The following is a 23728-nucleotide window of genomic DNA, read 5'->3' as shown; positions in this document are numbered from 1 at the left end:
CCTCTTCATATATCTGCAGGGGAACAACCCCAGTTGTTACATGACAAGCCCTCTCCTCCATAAACATAGATGGCTTCTTGGAGGGAACACAGAAAAACGGCAGAAAGATAAACATCTGAGCATCTTTATCCAAAAGGCTGAGCACTGCCTAAATAAACCGGTTAAATTATTTGGTCTGAATCAAATTTAGTTTCACTTGTCTCCCACCACTACGTGTGAAAGATAAAATCAGATTTAAACAAAATAAGGAAAACACTTTCTTGGCATGTCTTGTATAATGTGAGTGGATTTGCTCTCTTGCAGTGTGTATCTAAATTCAACTCTAGCATATGCTTTCCAAACTCAGTGACTGTCTTTCTCCATCCACACTATCCAACCACTCCAGGATCTCAGACCTTAGACTGAGGAAGGTCATCTGACCTTAGTCTTACATTCAAAATAGGCCTAAAATTTAGCCTTTTTCATTATCTGCAAATAAAGTTACACATACAATCAAAAACGTACAGTGACATGATACTCTGGAGAAGACAGTCATTTTGAAACATTTGTCCCATCACCAAACCATGCCCCCAACATGGATTATGAATTTATATTTTTTAGAAATCTTTTAATTATCATGTAAATAGAACAATTATACCACATCATTTTTTGTTAATAGAGCTAATTTTAAGTGTAATCATGTAAAATATACTTAATGGTTTTAAAATCCTGTTTTGGCATTTCTTCATTATATAATATGCTGTAAACTTTAAAAAAAATATGACCAATCTCAACCTCTGAGAGGTCCTATCTATACCCACTGCCCTTACTTCTTCAATTTCAGTTTTTTTTCTTTAATTCTACTCACTCTAAGGTTTCATTATCTTCCAAAGGCCACTAATATACTTTTTTATATCACATATAACCTGTCTGAAATGATACCTTGTTCACTCCTGATTTCATGCCATGGCCTATCTGAATCTCCTTTTCAAACGCTGTCCATATTTCAGCTAATAAAACATGCCTTGCATTCTCTAATGATGATGGGTTTTAGTGCCATTACAATCCTATCTTGCTGTCTCATCTTAGAAAAGAACCTTACTGCCATTGGTCTTAATTACTTTATAATATTAATAATAACAGTGCTGGTGATGATAGCTAATCCCCACTGAGCACTTACTAGGTTCCAAGTACTATTTTTTAAGAGTCTTTGGTGGCTCATGCCTATAATCCCAGCACTTTGGGAAGCCAAGGCAGGTGGACCACCTGAGGTCAGGAGTTTTAGACCAGCCTGGCCAATATGGTGAAACCCTGTCTCTACAAAAATACAAAAATTAGCTGGGCATGGTGCTGTGTACCTGCAGCCTCAGCTACTCAGGAGGCTGAGGCAAGAGAATTTCTTGAACCTAGAAGATGGAGGTTGCAGTGAGCCAAGTTCATTTCACTGCACACCAGCCTGGGTGACAGAGCAAGACTCTTATCTCCAAAAAAACAAAAACAGTCTTATATACATTATTTAATCCTCAATGAGGTTAGTATTACTGGTTTATTGTTGATAAAATGAGAGGACTGGATTATACGGCTTCTAAAGTTCATGACAACCTTAAATGTTTTCATTTTGTTTTCTTGCTGGTCTTTCTTTTATATAAGTTCCCATAATACATAGAATCTGAACCACATATTTTAGCACTTATTTTTATACTGATAAGTATATTTCTTAATAGCTTCACGTGGGTATGCCTTATCTCCAAAACAAGAATAAGAGCTTCATAAGGGCAAGGCCTTAGACAATTCTCCTATATTTTCAATACTGGTAAATACACAGAGCACATAAGTGGTACTCAATACTTCCATCATTTGCGTTTGTCTTCTTTAGTTCTCTAATTACTTTTTTGGGGTGGGGAGGCACCCAAATAAGATAAGGTTAAGTCAGTGACTGCTAGAATTATAGTCCCTAAAGATGCCACACTATATAGCTCATTTATAAGGATCCTAAGAGACACTGAAGGGCCTAAAGGTGTCCACCTGGTGGTTGGATGGCAAATAGATTGTGAACTACATACGTTTTGTTGTGTTTTCAAAATATTTCCTCTGGTTTGCTTTACAGGGACTGGAGCACCTTACCTACCCAACACCGAATTAGATACTGATCATGTTAAGATATTTGTCAACTTGTTAATCACAGAACGAGGAATACAATGCCAGAAGTATAACTGGAGTATCTGACTGCACTTTTTTCTTCTAAAAAAGAATTGTCCAGTGGAATTTTCAGTGATGATGTAGCTATTGAGTACTTGAAATGTGACTAGGGAGAATGAGGAACCCAATTTTAAATTGCATTTAATTTTAATTTAAACAGCACAAGGGATAGTGTACTGAGCAGTACAGTTCTAAAAGATGTAACTCACCTGTGGTTTGCCAAGGCTGAAGCCTTTTCCGGCACCTTTTATTTATGCTATAATTATTTTCTTTGAAGCTTTCAACATTTACTTCCCAGTCACGTATATTAAGTGTTGAAAAATGAACTCTTGCCATATCCTTTTTCCATGCATGACTAGCTAAGTTTAGAAACTTCAAGTATTTTAGAAATGTAAGAGAATAGTGATTATTTTTCGGAGGTTATATAAAATTGATTTTCTAACATAATTGAGAAAATTTTATGGAATAAAGCAATAAATTAATTTTATATTTATTCCCACCTTTTGCAACATATATAAAATAAGAGCAAAGAATGAATTATATTATTTGAAAATAAGAAGTTTGTTTTAGGATTGATGTTTACTTGAACTAATGCTACTAACAAGAGGTGAGAGGGAGAGGTGAGAGGAAGTCACAATATACGTCTCTGAATCAAATAAAGCAAAGCAATGATTCCCAAGATGTTAATTTATCAATTATTAGTCAGACTTGTCAATAATCAAAGATCTTAACTAGCAATCATTGACAACACTGATCCATTCCAATACTAAATAGAAAATACTAGTCAATCCTCGAGAGAGTTGGTTTTCCTCCCTCTAAGAACGTGCATTCAATACTGTTTTAGTTCTCCAAGGAGAAAAAAATTCATATTCTTGTCCATTCACACAAACCTCTCAGTGAGCATTATTGTTTCGGGAGGAGGGGGCAGGAGGCAGGGGGCCCAGGATGTTGACAGAACAGATAGGATGTCAGGTGAAGATAGAATGCTATGCCCTCTCTAACCAGCTGAAGACTCGGCATGATTGTTTTCTTACAAATAATACCTGTGGGTGTTGAAACTGTTCAGGGAATCTATCAAACACACTCTTTCACTTTGCTGCAGTAACTCTATAAAATTTATTCTCATTTCAAAAGAGTCATAGGCAATAATACCTGTAGGTGGTTGAGTAATTTAAAGAACATTTGTCAGGTCTACTTTCAAGTACTTTGCCTGGACAATTCTATCCTTATTTCCAGTTTTTAAAATGCAAAATTTCTAATCAATATGATTAGAAATTTCAACATAGGATATCTTCATCTAATTAAAGAAGGATATCTTCATCTAACTAAAGAATTATCTTAAATATAAATGAAGGTAATATAGCATTACAATGTCTGAGAATAAATTTTTGGCCAGAAAATGAAAATAAATTTATGTTATAATCATTTCCAATTTTTACAATTATATGTCATTCACACATAGATATAGAAACCAAATATGCAACAGTATATTAGAAAAAATGCATTAATAGTATATTAATGCCAAATTATTCACCTCGGGAAACTTAAAGGCCTTGCTCTATAATTAAAACAATGGTCCATATTCTGTGAAGGAAGAGTTAAGTAAAAAAAAAAAAAAAAACCACAACTTTCCTTGTTAAATCACTCTATATCCATATTAAGTTTACCTTATCTGTATTATCATTAAAACACTTAGATTCAGATTTTTATAAAATTTTCTATTCAGTCACAAGTACAGAGGATGTTTAATTTTAAAATAGTTCCATATTAGTTCATTCAAAAAGTATTATAAAATAAAACAATTTAAATAATTTTTAATTAATCAAGAAAAGTAAGGTGATAACTAATATTTTTAATATGTTGGTAAAGATGGAGACATAGTCCTAGATAATCCCAATGGAATTCACTTTTCATCAAAATGTTCAGAATTGCATAAGCAGAAAAATCAATTTTTCTTTCATTAGGTGCAGTTCTGAAGTAAAAAATACTTATTTTTAAATACCATTTAAGAGGTAAGTTGGCCCTTATTCTTTGAGGGAGGTTTAACATTAATAAAGATAATTTTTCTAATTGAAAGACACTCAACTGAGATGTCAATAAAGCTTTCTGTTTTTATAGAACTGAACTACCATGTAAAAAAGAAAAACTTCTGTTTTTTTCCAAAGTGAGTTATTTAATAAATAGTTTTCATGATAAAAAGTTCAATTTTGAGCTAGACATACATATTTGACACTTGGTAGTATAATTCTAAGAGAATTAGAGAAAAATACACATTGGAAAATTTTCTCCTGACCTAAACAGCTTTATGACAAGTCAAATGAAATGCTCCATGAAGATAAATGTGTCATGGATAAATGATGGAAAATAAGCAGTATTTCAATATCACTTCTTGTTTTATTTCACTGTTGCTTTCCCCCCCTCTGTAATAATTACCTATGCACAAACTCTAGATGGCAATATTGCACTTACTGTACTTTTGAGAAAATTGTCACAGTCAATCCCCACATATCCTCTTTATCAACATTTTATGTGCCATGGATCTATAGCCTCTTATTATAAATGTAATGAAGCAGAAGTTATTGAAGCATTTTATTGATTGCTCAGATCACAAGTTTACTGCCATACTGAATTGGCAACTTACTCACTGAAGCAAACTGCTGACACCTTTTTTAAAAAGTGACAACTACATCTATTTCATGACCAGAAATCCATTTTCATCTCTATCAAGACAAGAATGCAATTTTCACTTCATTTAACTGATGTTAGGCCTGCTCAAAGCATGACACTTAGAAAGAGACACAAGTTTAAAGTTCTTAAAATACTTCAAGTAACTAAAATGCAGCTTAGTTTCAAGGAAAAAAAAATTAACAATCACTCAAATCTACAAACAACCTAATATTCTAAAAAATTACTTATCAGAACCTTCACAAGTAGTTTTGATCTTGAAATGACTGTCACACTATTTTCATGTTTTTAATAGTATATTATGTTTACATATTATAAATTTCTTTTAAGGTTTCAAAGGATATTAAGAAGTTTGCTAAAAATTAAAATATTTTAAATGTTGTCCCAGAAAGGCTAAGTCAAGGAAACAGCTCAATTTTTAAAGTATATACAAAAAATTAAATAGTTATTCCTTCAATAATGTAGAACCAATAAATTATTTTAATTGACATAGGATCTGAAAAGACAAACTTTAAGCACTTCTTTTTTGAAAAATTAAAATACTAAGATTCCTTTTAAAATACTTTATGTAATAAACAAATTTTGTCAGTACTAAATATAATTCAAGCACATTTTGAGCTGAATCAATTCTGGACAGAATAATATTATATTGTTGTTTGATACCTAATTACCAAACTTAAAGTGTGGATAAAGTGAGCCAACATTAACTTATATAATTTTTTAAACAAAATCTGAGTGCTTTGGTAGAGCTTAGTTTTAGCACGTTAACAAAATACATTTCAATTTTAAATTGCAAAAACAATATATACTGAAGTTAGTTATTTTCTCATCAAATAATATGCCCACAAAATAAATCTTAATATTGTTCCAACTTAAAAAGTAAAATCTAATTTTTGAAATAGAAATTCAGTACCTGAGATTGCTAAACATAATACACCAAATATAGAACTTTTATATACAGCATATAACAGCATCCAAAAAGTCACCTTGCTTAAATTAATAAACAAAAGAGACCACATATATGCAAAAAATTTATATCACTCAGGCCAAAAATTATACAGTCTGCAATATCGTTCCAATTTAAAAAGTAAAACCTAATTTTGAAATAGAAACTCAGTACCTGAGATTGCTAAACATAATACACCAAATACAGAACTTTTCAAACAACATATAACAGCATCCAAAAAGTTAGTTGCTTAAATTAATAAACAAAAGAGACCATGTACATGCAAAAAATTTAGATCACTCAGACCAAAAATTATATAGTCCTCAACAAACTTTATTAAGTAATGATTTATTACAAATAGCCCAAATACACATTTCCAAATTAAAATTACAGAAGTAAAACATTTTCCTGCAGCTTTACGCATAAATAGAAATTGCAGTGTTTTTCAATACACTGCCAAAGTTTAGAAAAGACTCCAAGAATTTAAGAAATTTAGAGAATACTTTATTTATTTTACTTTCAGTAATCTAATCAACTAGAATTTAATCTCAAATTTAGTCATTTTCTTCCAAAGTGCTAAAAACTAGGAGTAGAATTAAAAATTCCTTAAAATTTCTTAAATCGACAGACGTATTTTTTTCATGTCTTAACAAATTCAGGGACTATGACTCTTCCTAATTCAGATGGTGCTTATCTTGATATTATAGTTAGATGCTCATTTCCTTTTTTTGTCTCTGAATTTCAAAAATAACTATGCAATTTAGAACAACGGTTGGGCCATAATATGAACAGCTTTAAATGATTAAAACTGAAAGCTTATGATGCTTTCAAAAATTTCATTAAAAAAAAAAAAAAAAAAAAGAATGCTATGCATTCTTATGCAAAAGTCTCCAGGAATTTTGTTGGTTGTGGGGAAAATTCAAAGGAGTATCTAACTTAGGAAGACGTTTTCAGAAATGAGTGTTTCCCAAAAAATCATGTCTGTACTTAACACTGCCCATCAGCCATTCTGAATCATTATTTGTATAGCTGCCTGGCACAGTTCCATGCACGTTTATGCAACTTTATAGTGTTTCTGAACAGACTGCCATATTTTGTTTACTGACAGCAACTAAAAGCTCTACGTAGGATCATAAATAAAGAAGATCATGTTTAAAAATCACTAATATCATTTTAAAAGGTAATGCAGCCTTGTGTTTTGGCCTCTGCTTAGCTCTGTTAGGCCTATGAATGACAGCTTCCCTGCTTGAAGCACACAGAAAGCACAGCCTTCCTCATTCACTGACAGGACTGTGGCCTTTTCACACGTTCCTTCCACAGCAGTGTTTGTCCCCAAACACTAGAACTCGACACAATGGCATTCCTACTTCAACACCCCCACCAACAGCACCACTACATAACAAGAATGCTAATGAGATGGAACAGGCCCTGTCACTGAAAGTGTTAACTACATTTCATAGGAATGCATTTATGCAATTGCAAAGATTACCAATTAAATAGATTCTGCTTAGCTCCAAGCAATTTCTAAGATGTTTCCACTTTTAAGGAAATAAATGTGATAAATGTAAGACTAAGTGACTTTATGCTGTTCTAAATATAATATCTCATTTTAATACACACGAATCAGTACATATTTAAGACCACCCTAATGTAGTGTGCTTAATTCAGTTGCATGCTATAATAGCCAAGCTGAAGTTAAAAATTGAAAAATGAATAAGTTCGTAAACATAAAACCAGTAGCCCTGACTTTCCTTTTAAAGCTATATTATCGCAATTTATTTAAAAGAAATTTCCTTTGGGAATGACAAAATTTAAAGCCTGTATTTCGAAAGACAGCAAGACAATATTGTTGTTTTTATATGTGATATAAAAAATGGAATAAATGGAGATAATATCAAGAACTAATCTAATCATATAATTTATAAACTTTAATTTGTTAAGGAAATAGGAAATCATCTACCTCCATTTCACCTATCTAAAGATTCTTTAACACAGCCTTATAAAAAACTAAATAGAAAAGACTATTCCAAGGTCAAATGAAATAAGTGCAGTTCAAACAAAGTTCATTAATGCTTAAGGGGGATATTTGTTAAGAAATCTCACTCACAAATAAAGATATTGTCAGGCTTAACATCTAATCAGTGATGGTCTGATAGGGGTATCACTAGAGTGACTTTTCTAAAATTCAATAATTTAAATTAAATCTTGGTTAAACATGACAAACGAAGAACACCTCAAGCATACATAAAATAGAGCACATCTAAAGAAACAGAAATTTACATGGAAATGCATAATGAGCAAATTTCTATTTATTTTTCTTCATTTTTGTATTTTAAAATAAAACAAGTATTATATTAAAACTTGAATGTAAAGCTTTGAATTATTACAACTTATGGAAGAAAAAAGCTTTAGTAGAAATGGCAAAGAGTGTGAGTTTCAAAATAGTCTTAAATTTCACATAATGTTGAAATCTTTAGAGTGGCCAAACAGACAATTATAGAGACACTAAAATGTTAAATTTTGTTCATAATTTAATATTTAATAAAATAAATTTTTCATCAATTTTGAGTCATAAAGAAATTTTTATCCTGAAAGCATTTTTGTCTTACAATGCAACAGAGCTCTTTTAAATCTAGTATAGCAATTTATACTTATTTAAATTTTACATGTTTAAGACAGCAGAAGAAAAAAATGGCATTGCTTTCTGGGATGTTTCTTATTTCTAACACCCAAACTTAGAAAATGTTTAGGTTTGTTTTTATATTTGATTTAAACAGTGCTTTTCTTGAGTTGGAGAATTGTCTTATTATTTCTTCTAACATTAAATAATTTTAAATTTCAATAAGTGGAATCAAACCACATAATTCCAAATAAATTATTGTAATGCAATTCATCATGATCATCTTACAATATCATGATATCTTAAAACGTAAATAATAGTTTAACCAAAATCATTTAACCTAAATGCAATAAAATATTTTATACTAGGTTTTTATATATAGTGGCTTAATAAAGAACATTAGTTTGGATTTTTATTTCTTTCACTGTATTATTATGAATAGACTTATTGTTAATCCTGTTTCTGGATCTGCTGAAATTAACAAGGCAAACCAAACACATTTTGGAAACAAAAGTTTCATCAGAAGATGTTTTTTGCTGGGTGTGGATACCTTAGTACAACACTTTCTTTCAGTCACACAAGTTGTTCTTTTCCAAACGAGACAGCAGGAGGTGCTGTGTGAACACTAAGACTGACTTCCCATTCCCACCTCCCCTTCCTCCCTGCAAGCAGAGAATAATAGCATGATGCTTTCACAATATTCATTTTTCAGCAGTCTGCGGTCTCAGATAATGAGCCCAATTCTAAACTGGAACCTCCCAGTTCAAAATGTAAACCTAGTCCTTATTTAACTTGGTAAAAATATGTGTTTCAATTCTTAAAACCAAGTACAAAAAGGATTTCTTTAAATGTGCCAATTCCATTTTTATGTTATAAATGACATCAATTATTCTGCTTTACAATGTGAATTCTACTTTAAGATAAATCAAAAGTCCTAATACATGGTTATAAAAATATCAGCCTTTACACACACACATACAAATATGAAATGAATACACAGAAATTAAAGGACAAAATCCAATTTAACCTGACTCAAATAAACTATGTTTCTATACTTATGGCTCCTGAAACAGACAAGTTAAATAAGGTTAAATTAAGTTACTTTTGACATGAAGTTGATTCATGATTTCATTTCGCAGAATGTGATTTGTTTATTCTAGTCCCCATAAATCTGATTTTATACTGGAAAAAAGATAGAAGGCTAAATATTTAAACCTTCAAATGACTTAGGAGCTATTTATTTTCATATTTAAAGTAATCATCTATAGAATTTCCATATAAAAAGTTGACTTCACTTTGCCCAGTATGTGCTGCAAGAAAAGATGAGACATATGACATCTTATACCAAAAGACAGATACAATTAGCTCCATTATTGTTCGCTTTGAGATTACAGAAGCAGTATTTTTGGCTCCCTAATGGGCACTGAGCTCACAAAATACATGTCATAGTTCTTTTATGACACAATGCCAATCAATGCCTCTATACAACCAAGTACATTTTTAAAACATATAATAAAGCAATTTTTTAAAAGGGATGACTCACCTGTTTATAATATTTTTTTGCAGACTTTAATCGTTGGTACAGGGCCAAAAGAACTCCTTGGATGTACATCTTAGCTCCTGAGGGGCTGAAACCCTCTCCCTTAGAGACCCAAAGTGGTCCCCGCAAAGGTGTGATGGAATTTTGCAGGCATTTTTCAAGCAGAGGAACTATTCGAGAAAAGAAGGGAAAAAAATTCTTTTGACCCAACTGTAATACACTGCCTGGAACACAGTCCCAATACCAGAGCTAACTCTTAACATCTATTATTTATATCTGACCTGGGTTAAGTCTTAGAGAGGCAATTCCTGCATTACTAGTGGCCACCATGAAGGATGTATTTATATTGAGACACCCCCCATGCAAGACTCATAAGCTTTGTGAGCACACCTGAATAGTTCTGAAGTGTGCCTAACTAGCTGCACAGAGTGTCATGGTGTGCACTGATTGCCTTATCTTCTCATTTATCACAGATGAGTTGGAACCAACCTTGCTGAAATCTACTTGCATTGTCCTGATAAAATTGTAAGATCCATGTTGTTTCTGTATATAGCTTCTTGTCGCGGAGTCTATATACCTCAAACATCACATCTGGAAATTATTCATAAAATATAATCCACACTTTTATAAGTCAACCTATTTGAGGATTTTCGTTGCATTTCTTAAGTAACTCATAAAACAAGGATGGCAGGACTGTTTAAAAACAGGGGTGAGAATCTTAAGCGACCATTTTATCATGCCTTTCTTTTTTCAGTTTCTGGAATATAAACCAGTGAAGGATTTAGGAATGCTATTCCAGCATGCGTTTTATAAACAGATAAAAGATATTTACTTATGAATCTGTACTGCCACATCCATAAGGAGTTGACAAACATGTTTATATACTTTTTCACACTATTAGCTTATAAAGTCTTTCTAGTCTAAAATAGTCCAATAATAACATGGCAGCTAGCTAACATTTTTCAAGATTTAGTTTTCCTCTGAAAAGACAGAAATCAAGAAATAAAAATGGCACACTTGGGAATCCAGAAAAACGAAATGATACTTTTCTTTACTTGGTCATTATTTAAGTATACACATGTGAAACAAACTTAAACATACAAAATAACTACATGTCTTGGCTACCTTATTCTGATACATATTTCTGCTAGAAAAAGGAATTAAATAGATCACCAGCAAAGAAAATAGGTCATGCCATTAGTTATGTTATATGTTGCATATTTTATGCAGAGAGGCCTAGCATAGCAATCTGAAAATTGAATTACAATTAGGTTCAGCTGAGCTGCTGAGAGGCTGAGTTATGCAAATGGCCTTTACTACTGGTATTCTGCTAAATTTTGCTCTTAGTAAAAAAGTTTATGACACTAAGTTCCACAACTCTCTACCAAAGCATAATTTGAAGTCTGTCTAATATATTCAACACTAAGGAGAGTGTTGAATACAAGGTTCAAGATTTTTCTACTAATATAGTATAAATAAAGTTAAGAGGAAATTTTGAGCCAATGACAATTGAAACACCTTCTTAGATGTGTGCATAAAATTCACTCATTTAGCTTGAGAAACTAATTCCTGAAATTCAGCTATCAACCTCATTTTTTACTCTCTTAGAGTAATTGCTCTTCTCTATAAGTCTTATAATAAACACCTCAATCTTTAAAAAAAAGATCACATATAAAGAAATAAAAATTAAAAGAGAAATAAGCTTATATCAGAATTATAACTCTTCAACCTTTAAAATGTACAATATAAATCAATCTTGATTAATTTTTTTCAAAGGAAACCTAGCTTAAGAATCATCAGTGCTTTTAGTTTATTGCTACACATTCATATATTACTATGTGTTAGATTTTAATTTACACACCTTTAGTTGATATACTCATTGAACCTGATATACTTCTGGAACATTGAAAGGCACTACATAAATAGGTATTAAATTGAAATAAAGTTTAATAAATCCAGCAGTAGGTGATAAACTTGAATGATTTACACCCTAGAGTTAATCTTGAATTTAAATATGAGAAAATGTTATCAGGTTCTCTATCTATGCTTGTCACGAAATAACTTTCAGATTCTTTATGTCAGCCCAAGGGATTCCAAAAAAGCACTTACTAGATCTTCTAACAACAAAAATTCTACGTTTTTCATAGTTTATACTCCCCATAAGAATTTTAGAAAAAAAATACAACCTAGAAAAATAATTAAAATTATACCATAGCATAAGCAGTGTCAGAATTGATACTGGATGGAAAACAGCTCCCATGTTCCACATGATTTATATAATTAGGAATACTATGGAAACCAGAAACAGCAAAGCAAAGAAAGCAGTATTCACAAGCAGGTTTTATAAGGGGCTTCAGAATCTGCTCTGAACTTGTTGAATAATCTGTTCAGTATTCCAGAATCTCCCTGCAGGAAGCAGGGTCCTCATTATAACCACGAGAGCACTAATAAAGGTTAGCCTCTGAACTAGGGATTAGAAGGCTCTTTCTTTTTGGAAGCTGCAAACTAGTAACTTTGATGATCTTCTTGAAAAGGAAGACAAAGCACACTCCAAGAACAAACAATGTTTCTACTAACTAGGAAGGTACAGAAAACATAAGAAAATGATACGCCTAAATACTTGAAAAGGACATATAAATCAGCCTATGTTATACTGGAAAAAATGTATTTACTAAGCAATTAGAATTAAAGAACTGTCCATTTAAAAAGGAATCTTGGCCTAAAATGTAGTTTAAAATATTATTGAATACTTGATTTTTTTAAAAAAAGAAGTCATTTGACTTTTCAACCTCAACTGTAGATTTTAACATGGATGTGAATTATTTATGTAAGTGTTTCAGTGGATATTCCTACTATTCTACATCAAATCATAGCTCATAAGTGCTCTTAACCAATGGCTAATTCTTCACTTTTATGTAGAGTTATCTTTTCCCCTTATTTTTGTGTCCTTCCAATCATGCACTTCACTGTCTTCAAACTACTACGTAGAAATATTGCCTCACTCAAGAAGGTCATCCTATGGTCTTTTAATATTTGTGTACATAAATATACATACACATTTCTTCTCATGTGAAAGCCCTTTACTACAGATGTTCTACCTAATTTCTCCTGTTTGCATGATTGTGGTAAGAACTTTTCTATATTTTCATTAAGCTAGCCCTCAACATTTCATATTAAATAGTTTGGAAGTTAATCATCCCTTAAATTTAGCAATTATGCATACATCAGTCAAATGGAATCATTTCATTGGTGTCATTTCCACCCCTGGAAAGGTGAAAAGCTATGCAGATGATTACTTTTTATTTCTTTTGTTTCATCTCAAGTTATGACTACAGGGCAAAATGAAAATTAATCCAATCATTTCGATGAGTGGACAGTATTCTGGGTAAGTTTTAAGACCATCACTACAAATATCCACAATCATTTAGAAACTGTAACTTTCTATAATCTAAAAAAATTTGATCCAAATTTGATTTAAAAAAATACCATAATTACAAAGCACAATTAGGATGTGAAATTGTTTTTATTTTAATTTTCCTTATGATTATGAAGAGCAAGGAAGAAAATCAATATAAAAAGAAAGAAGATTTGGGAAGGAAGCATCAGACAGGACAAGGCCAGAGGTGGGTATTTTTTAAAAGTCATTGGAAAACCCTTATGTACTTTATCCTACACCTTGTCATAAATCATGCTTTTATAGGAAAAGGCACATAATAAAATTTAAATTACAGCAATAATATTAGATTAAGGCCAAAATAACTCTTTTAAATAAAAAAGGTAATTTCTTCTAAGAACCTTAAAAATGAGTTCAAATGCTAAATAAGAAAATAAACTGTTCAGCCTTGAATAAGATCTTATATTAAAACTATTTCATCACTGATAAGAAGCTTGAACTGGTCAGGCATGGTGGCTCACACCTCTAATCCCAGCACTTTGGAAAGCCGAGGCGGGCAAATCACCTGAGATTGGGAGTTTGAGACTAGCCTGACCAACATGGAGAAACCCTATCTCTACTAAAAATATAAAATTAGCGGGCATGGTGGCACATGCCTGTAATCCCAGCTACTCGGGAGGCTGAGGCAGGAGAATCGCTTGAACCCAGGAGGTGGAGGTTGCGGTGAGCCAAGATTGTACCATTGCACTCCAGCATAGGCAACAAGAGCAAAACTCCATCTCAAAAAAAAAAATATATATATATATATACGGAAGCATGAAAAAAGTGTATCCATCAAAAAAATGTACTGTTTCCATCATGGAAATGTACTGTTTCATGATGGAAACAGTACATGACAAGGAACCAAAAATCTCTCCAAAGAGAAACCACAAAACTAATCAAATTTGTCTATCAAATTTAGATTGGAATATTCTGTCATGATCTGTACCTAGGGAATATATATCCCTCTCCAAAAGCAACATCCTGCATTGAAAGTACCACTTTGCATACTGCATTTCAATCTAATGTTGAAAGCTAAAAAGATCAGGATTTTTTATTAATAACATTTCAAGAAGCACAGGGAATAATCAAAGGCTTTAATAACTTGCTTACAATAAAAAATTAAAAGTCATGCCAATTAAATGCCCATAACCATAATTTACATATTGTAATTTTCACATTTTAGTCAGAGCACATGAGACTATGAAAGAAAAGCATAGTGCCAGGGGCATAGTTACCTATAAAGAAATTTCTATATACTCTTTGGCAGCAAGCTGCAGATCTCAGCGTCTAAAATACTTGGCTATTGCTAACAATATATCATTTATAAATACACCAAGATATTTGGAAATTTCTCACTAATTCAATTTGCATTTGTTTTGTTTTGGTTTTTTGGTTGTTGTTTTTATTGAAGTTCATTTAAAAAGTCTTCTTTGGTCAAAACAAAGTTCTTAAAAGATACTAAGATGTGACTGCTTTCCAGTCCAGGAAGTATGCCTGCAGGGAGTTTGAGCTAGTGCCAAGGTATGTGTGTATTTTAATGCTCCTTTAGGTAATAGTGGGAAAGCTCCTGGTCCCACAGCAACCACCAGATACCATTCAAAAGCATGGTCTGCAGGGACGATTGAATGATGGAGAACATACTGTTTCCTGTGTTGCTTGATGTATATCAGTGTATTTTTATCCAAACAAAACTAAACTAACAGCTGCTGTGTACTTTTGTTTACATGCTATATGTCAAATCTTATTGTCCCTAAGGTACTTATGAGAAAAGATTTAGCAGTCATTTTCTTAAATACCGATGCCTACCCAAATTTGGATTTTCCTCCACTGAACAAAATGACAAGCACACGATTGCTGTACTTAGAGCAATCTTTCACAGCTGCTTTAGTTTTTCAGTGATCCTATTAAACTGACGGCATATTGCCTGTGGGGTCTACAGTGTTATAATACTGCTGTAAGAGACATTGATTTGTATGATAGGATCAAACAGAATAGCGATGCATTGAAGGGAAGAATTTCATAGATCATATTGCTTTTACCTGAGTAAAATTTAATTTGGACATTATGACCTAAACAGAACACCTGGTTATTTTAATTGCTGATGTGTGGATGAAATGTTGACATTAAGGCTTAGGAAGTACGAAATCTTAGAAAGTCCTCTCCATTTTGAAAATGCAGCCTCAGTCATGTTTTTTTCTTAAACTGAACGAAGTAGCTGTGCATTAAATATGCTGGCACATCTTCTGCTTGAGCAAGTGGACCGAAATGGTGTGAATTGTTAATGCCTTGCTGCTTTGGTTCACGGCTTGTGATTGATCATTTGTAACTATATCTACTCCTTGTTCCATGAAATCAAGTATGGAGTAATGGGTTCATCAGATTTGGGGGTTAAATTGAGAGTGAAGAGGTACTGTGTGTGGAAATAAGAGTTGCCATGTTCAGGGCTGGCCTTGTAACAGCATGGAATCTAAAGGCGATATTCAAAACCACTTCACTCATCATACGCTTACTGATTCTGAATAGGGCCCATTTGCAGGGGACATTTGGTAGTTTTCCAATACGCTTTATGCCTCTTTCTACTTCCACCACCATGCACATCTTTTTTTCATACATCCCCAGTAGCACATTGGTAGAACAGGTCAGCATACACAATTCATTTATTTAAATGACTTGATTTATACAAGTAGAAATAAGCTGGGATTCTATTGTCTGATCTTGCTTTTCCCTTCAACAAAAATAATAGTGTGTGTGTGTGTCTTTGAAAATACAAGGATTTTGTGAACTCAATTTCTTGGACATCTAAAATATTTGATATATAGTAGTAATGTGAAATAACTTAATTGGTTTGGTATACACGCAGTTTACAATTACTTAAAGAAATATTGAGAATTAATTATACCTAGTCTATTTTTATGTGGCCACGGCCTATACCAATACATAAAATTGAATATGCATGACATGGTTTTGTAAACTTTAAAGCTCTGGACAAAAATTTAAAGTATTATCTTAGAGTTACTTTTAGGAATTATAATGCACAGAACTCAACAAATAAATCTAATACAAAACAGAAGTAATGGTCTTTAGAAATGTCATTATATAATTACTTGATCTAACAACTGACATTTTTATTACTTTAGAGTATTTGTATTTATATTACTATCCCAAAAAGTTTAACCTGAATTGTATTAAATGAGGCACAAATTAACTTTTAGTCAGAAAATAAGTAATATAAAACACAGTAAAACTTAGGAATAAAATTAATTATACAAAGCACTTACATATGTAAATAACATTCAAAAGGAAGCTAATTATAAAATGTCTTGAAATTTTATTGTTAACATTGTACAGTCACATTAATACAAACCTAAAAATGTAGTTAACCTTTTTGTTCTTTTTTCTTTCTTTTAAGACTCAAAAATAGGAATAATAATAATAATACCCAGAACAAACATAACTAATTGAGAGAGACTTGGAAGTCAGCTAATGTGGGTAAAACAGTTTGGTGCCCTTGAATGTAAATGCTAAGTCAACATATTACTTACATTTTAATGATTTATTTAAGGTGTAAACATATATGTCATGAGAGATTTATAGTTTAAATGTGACAGACTAAAAGAAGCCTTAATCATTCAGCAGTGAAAGTGGAGGATTCCCTTTGACATTTACTTCTTCATGTTTATTTCAGAAAGACAGATTCTTCTACAATTAGTGTTTTATATATTTTTGTCTATGATTTCTTCTCTTTTTTAAAAGGTCTTAGGAGAAAGAAAATCTCTGCTGAGTGGTGTTCTTTTACATGACTGTTAAATGCTGAGAGCTATGTAAGGCATTGTTTTACAACAGGTAGTAGCAATTAGGCTGTTTGTTTTCATTGGCAATTATACTTATTACAATATATTTTATAATAAACTTCTGGGATTATGGACAAGTCATTAGAGTCAGAATGGGATTTTTAGCTTTAGAGTTCTAAGGCTGAAAAATAAGAGACATAAAAACCAGAAGACAGACAAACTTAAGGATTTTGACAAAGCAGGGATTTGATTTAAAAATTGCATGAATGACTAAAACAAGTTTACCCCAACAAAACTTAGGAGTAATGGTTACATCTTCATGAATATAAAAGAGAGCCTATGTTTTAAAGATTTCAACAGGGAATTTCTGACAAATATTAAAGAATAGGAATAAAATTAATTATACAAAGCACTTACATATGTAAATAACATTCAAAAGGAAGCTAATTATAAAATGTCTTGAAATTTTATTGTTACATTGTACAGTCACATTAATACAAACCTAAAAATGTAGTTAACCTTTTTGTTCTTTTTTCTTTGTAATCTATTTCTTAAAGAAATATTGAGAATTAATTATACCTAGTCTATTTTTATGTGGCCACGGCCTATACCAATACATAAAATTGAATATGCATGACATGGTTTTGTAGATTTCTTTAAGAAATAATCTACAAATAGATTAGACTACTTTCATAATTCTGCCTTCACATATTTAATAAAAGATGACAGTGATCCATTTATAATTAGAGATTTCCAATTGCCACTAAAACATCTTTTTAAAACTCAAGCCTTAGCAAAATTCTTGATAGCCTCTGTAGATCAGTAGTAAAAATATAAATCAGTGGTTACTTAAGCACATTCTGTTTTTGATATAAGCAACAAGGGTAGATCAAGTCTTATGCTGGGAAGTCACTAGAAGACCCTGAGGACCATGTCTGAGAAATTCTGGAACCAAGGCAAAGTCACAGAGACCACTATTCCAAGGAATAAAGACTTCTGAGTAGCATCTTTTCTACACAACAGGCTCTTAACTGGCTGCCTTTGTGTATACCAAGTCTTGACCTAGAGCGATTTAAGGACTGATTAATTACTGCAAACACTTGGCACCCTTTTTCAGCAAGAGACCTAAATTTTTACATTTCATAAAGTTTGAAAAGTAAAGATAAACGGTAACGAACTCAAGAATTGAAGAGAGGCAAATACACTTGAAGAAGAAACTGTATCCATAAGCCTGATCTTAATTCCCTAAAAGTTGTAGAACAGATTATAAAATGATATGTGAACCCTCAGGAAAACATACAGTAATCATTAACACCCAATATGCAATCATTGATTACTAAACAAATATTTAATGAACACAGAGAGAAAGACTCTTGCGGAAATCCTTTACATGAAACTTGAGATTTCCAATACCAGCATATAACCATTATTTCTTCCAGTGGGAAGTACATCATAATACACCGTGGCTACCATCTATTTGTATTTATTTGGTTTTTTTTGTTTGTTTCTTTTTTAGATGAAGTCTCACTCTTGTCACCCAGGCTGGAGTGCAGTGGCATGATCTCCACTTACTGCAACCTCCACCTCCCAGGTTCAAGCAATTCTCCTGTTTCAGCCTCCTGAGTAGCTGGGATTACAGGCACCTGCCACCATGCCCGGCTAATTTTTGCATTTTTAGTAGAGATGGGGTTTCACCATGTTGGCCAGGCTGGTCTCAAACTCCTGACCTCAGGCAATCTGCCTGCCTCAGCCTCCCAAAGTACTGGGATTACAGGTGTGAGCCACTGCAGTGGCCCATCTATAGTCTTTAAGAAAGGTACTGCCAAATCTGCATGCCCCTTCCCAGATAAATGAGTGTATCTGTAGGAAACAACGTAGGAGAACATGTAATGTTTACAAACCTCCTATTTAATTCCCCTATTTAGAATTCTTGATTGCTTGCTTTTAAATGATTCTATTTAGAAGTCAAAGAGAATTATATTACTTAGTATCCAAAACAAGGCAAAAAATGTTATGAGTGGATGCTACCTTGGCTCACGATGTCTTTCCTGAAAAAAATTATAAGAGGAATCAGAGTGAATAAATAAACACACACACACACACACACACACACACACACACACACACCCCCCCACCCACCCACCCACCCACCCACCCCTGCTTGGGGCTTGACTATAGGCTGCAGTTTATATCATTCTGAGTCACCCCCAACCCCCACAGCCAGCAATGCTGTTCCCAGAGCCTAGACTGTCTGGGCTATTGCAGAATTCCACATTTGGGAGAACAAGAGCAGTGCTGGATATACAATGATAGTAGTAGGCATTTTTAAAGCATCCAAGAAGGGGGAAGGATTTTGACTAGACCCTCTCTCAGTCCCTGAATTTTCCACTTACATTAGGCAGCATCCCTAATTTTTAAACGATTTTACAATATCTACTCTATTATTTAGCCCTGTGCTAAACACGGGAATACAGAGAAGTTTACAAAATCTTCACCCTCATGTAGTTTGCAGTCTAGATCAAAGACATACATTAAACAAATAACTCCCCCAAGAAGTTTTTTTAATTGCAGTTGTGATAACTACTATACACAGGGTGCTATTAATGTAACAGGGATAACCATCTGTAATGCCTACTTTTACGTGCCAAATTGATGGGATCACAGGGTACCCAGACATTTGGCTGAACATTATTCTGAGGGTGTCTGTGAGGATGATTAAACATTTGGATAAGATAAATATTTGAATCAGTAGACTAAGTAAAGCACATTGGCCTGTCTAATGTTGGTGGGCCTCATTTAATCAAATGAGGGCCTGAAAAGAACAAAAAGACTGAGTAACTCGGACTGTAACTATGCATAGATTCTCCTGGATCTCCAGCTTGCCAACTATAGAGCTTGAATCTTCTCAGCTTCCATAATCACATGAGCCAATTCCTTAAAATAAATTGAGAGACAGACAGAGAGAAACAGAGACAGAGAGAGAGAAAGAGAGACTATAAACAGGTTCTGTTTCTATGGATAACCCTAACAAATATACCATCCTAGACGAGATAGGTAAGTGGAATAGGAGTAAGAGAGTGTCAAGAAGTTTCTCAGAAGTAATATTTAAACAAAGACCTTAATATGAGTAGGCAATAGCCTGCCAGGAGGATAGGGTGAGAGAAAATCCAAGCTGAGAAAACATGTGATAAGGTACAGGGGCATGAAGGAGAGTGTTTGGGGAACAGAAACAAAGTGAGTTGAGTGCAGAGTGGAAGGAACCAGTATTACTAAGACAGAGAAGTTGGGAACCAAGGGACCAAACCATGAAGGCCATTCAGACCATGATACATTAATGTATTGGTAAAGTATGCAAGCTACGAAAGAATGAAATAATTTTTTAAATAGTGTTTGTAGAATGACGAAGTTAAAACACTTGTGTCTAAGTTAGAGATAAGTGAGCTTGCAGACTCCACTAAATAAACAACCATATTCTTGGAAGATTAATATAATCTGAAGCAAGACTATTAGCATACTGGAAATCTCTGCCCTAATAACAAACTAGCCAACATTTTAATAATAACTTAGACAAGGTCAAGTTGGTATGCTTACTAAATTTAAAACTGAAAACAATGATGGGAGAAGCTATTAACTCCCAGGTGACAGATTAAATATCTGAAATATCTGGACAGTCTAAACTACTAAATAAAAACCTTAAAGGTAGAAGTTTAGTAGGAATTCACATGTAAAGTTCTGTTCTCATGTCTGACTAACTAGCAGTACAAGTACAAGATCAGAAAGAAGTAGCTTAAAAGCAAATTGTGAGAATAAATTTGGGGGCTTTCATTGGCTCCAAGTTCAATGCAGATCAATTAAATAATGCGTCTAATAGAAATAATAATGCAATTTTCGGTCACATAAAGACCCAGAAAAAAAAGAGAGGGTAGGGCCGTTTTACTCAGCATTGATTGACCTGGAAAATTAAGTACAATTTAGGACCCCACAAGGAGAAATACTGAAATAACTAAACAGAACAGAGAAGAGTGAGCAGGATGATGAGGGCCAGATAAACAGTTGAAGAGACTAGGGATATTTAACTTCGAAACACTTAAGTGAAACATATTCAAATATATGAAAGGTAATCACAGACTAGGAATTAATTTCAGGACCAATGATAAATATCTAAAAGAATACATTTCGGTTAGATATAAAACAGAGTTTTTAGAGAAAGTATAGCTGTCGGAAATGGAACAAGTGTGACGGGATGGACACTTGTTGAAGACAATTTAGAGGAGATTCACAAACAAAGTGAGATTTTGGTGATCACCAAAGGCCCTTCTGATGCTGAGAGCAAAAGTAAATCAACCAACAACATTGTTCTGAAGCAGATATTGAAAAAGAATCATCATTATCATTTGTTTTTATACTGCATTGGGCATCAAAAATGAGAATCTTCTAGCTTTTAAAGTTCTATAGAATATAGCAAAACACCACTCAGAGTGGTCAGTGCATCATTAAGTACCAGAACTACCAACAAAAAGTAGTTAATAGTGAGTGATTCATTGCAAATTTAATTCAACAAAGAAAATTTTGGAATTCTAATTAACTCATTCACCTAAAGGTATTTTCATCTCTTACTATTTTAAGCACTGTAACATAAACTATGCTTAATAATTGTTTATTTTGAATATTAATATTTTTGCAGATCTACCATATGCCCAGTTTCATCAGATATTTGGAGAGTTTTGGAGATTTTTTTAAAAGTAAAAAACAAAAAGTTCTCTTTAAAGAGAAACAGAAATATTATCTATATAAACAATGTTATGGATTATGATACAGATAAAATCAAAAGAAGTTATGAAAAGGAGGTATTAGTAAACAAACTAAATAAGGTAGGATTTAAATAATATTTTTAAACTTTGAGGGTTGATCTGCCTTGTGAAAGACTCAGAGAACCCAGCTAAGCCATGCCTGAATTCCTGACCAACAAAAATTGAGAAATAATATGTGTTTTTTTCTTTAAGCTGCTAAATTTTGGGACAATTTGTCATGCAATATATAACTAATACCAATTTTAGAAAAGAGCTAATATAATGTATTCCATTATTATTCAAAGTATTTGCTGCTCCTCTCTGAAGGAAAAGTACACTTCTCACCTCATTCATGCTAGGTTTAGCTGTGTCACTTGCAATGCTCTTCCCCAAGGAAGGGCCATACATCCTCACACTGTTGAATTAAGAAGATGGCATGTAACTTGCGTTGACATATGCAAGTGCAGTGGCCGTCAACCCACACCAACATGTAGCATGAGTGAAAAATAATACTTTTGTATAAGCAACTGAGAGTTATATGGCAAAATAATACACTGAAAGTTGTGAAGTCATTTGTTACCATATAATAACATAATATATCCTAACTGATGCAACTTGCTGATCTTTGAATAGATGGAGAAGAGGAAGATTATTCCAAGTGGGCATAAAATAACATAAACAAGGGTAAGGAAGCTGGGCATCCCACGTGTCACTAAACTTTCTGGAACATTAAAGAGACTGATCTAGCTACAACTCAAGGTCCATGTTAGGTACTTGTGAGTTGTGGGTGATTAAGTTGGATGACTGAGCAAGATCACATAGTGAAGTTTCTTGAATGTCAAAATCGAGAATGTGAAGATTGTCCTGATACGTAACATTTTGAACCACAAAAAAATTGAGGGATATTTAGGGAGATTACTCTGACAATACAAAGGATTAAGATTTAGGAACAGAATTTAGCTGTCTAACCAGTGAATAAGATTATGTGATAACATTTAAGAAGTACAAATAGCTAACTATATTTGGTACCTCTTGCCACAGTAATGTTGCACAACAAACCGCTACAAAACTCAGTGGCATTAAACAATAAGCATTTACTTAGCTCATGAGTCTGCAGATTAGTAGGGTTGTTCTGCTGGTCTTGGCTGGGCTTGCTCCCGTGTCTTAGAATCAGCTAGCTGTCAGCTGAGCTAGGGTGACCTTGGCTGGAACAAGTGGGGCAAATCGGTTCTGCTCCACTTGTCTTTTTTTTAAATAATTTATGGAGGTGAAATTCACATAACATAAAATCAACCATTTTAAAGTGAACAGCTCAGTGGCATTTAGTAGATTCAAAATGTGCAACCACCACCTCCATACAGTTCCAAAACACTTCCATCATTCCAAAGCAAAACCACTTATACATTAAGCAGCCTCTCCCCAGTCTCCTTTTCCCTCAGGCCATGACAAACACCAATCTGCATTCTGTCTCTATGGATTCATTCACTCTGGATGTTTTAAATAAATGGAATCATACAATATGTTACCTTTTATGTCTGGCTTATTTCCCTGAGCATAATGTTTTCGAGGTTCACCCATGCTGTAGCCTTATCAGCACTTCATTCCTTCTCATAGCTGAATATCATTCCATTGTATGTATATACTACAATTTGTTCCTACAGTCGTAGAACATTTGGCTTCTTGGACATTCATGGACATTTGGCTTCCACTTTTTGACTATTATGTGTAATGCTGCTATAAAC

General features: G+C 33.1%; 1 protein-coding gene across 3 annotated transcripts in view; it reads right to left on the bottom strand.

Annotated features, from left to right (window-relative positions):
* Positions 1-8220: 8220 nt before the first annotated feature.
* Positions 8221-23728, bottom strand: part of LOC116555169 (doublecortin domain-containing protein 1-like) — a 122669-nt gene continuing 107161 nt past the window's right edge. For all 3 annotated transcript variants that reach the window (XM_032283660.1, XM_032283661.1, XM_032283662.1), the window contains one exon: positions 8221-10139. In XM_032283660.1, the coding sequence (XP_032139551.1) occupies positions 9955-10139 (185 nt within the window). In that variant the 3' untranslated portion in view covers positions 8221-9954. The remainder of the gene's footprint in view (positions 10140-23728) is intronic.

This window comes from Sapajus apella, unplaced genomic scaffold, assembly GCF_009761245.1.
Source record: "Sapajus apella isolate SASKATOON/1434 unplaced genomic scaffold, GSC_monkey_1.0 scaffold14, whole genome shotgun sequence".
Classification (NCBI taxonomy): domain Eukaryota; kingdom Metazoa; phylum Chordata; class Mammalia; order Primates; family Cebidae; genus Sapajus; species Sapajus apella.
Note: the sequence above shows the minus strand (reverse complement) of the source record. Positions and strands in the feature narration are given on the sequence as shown.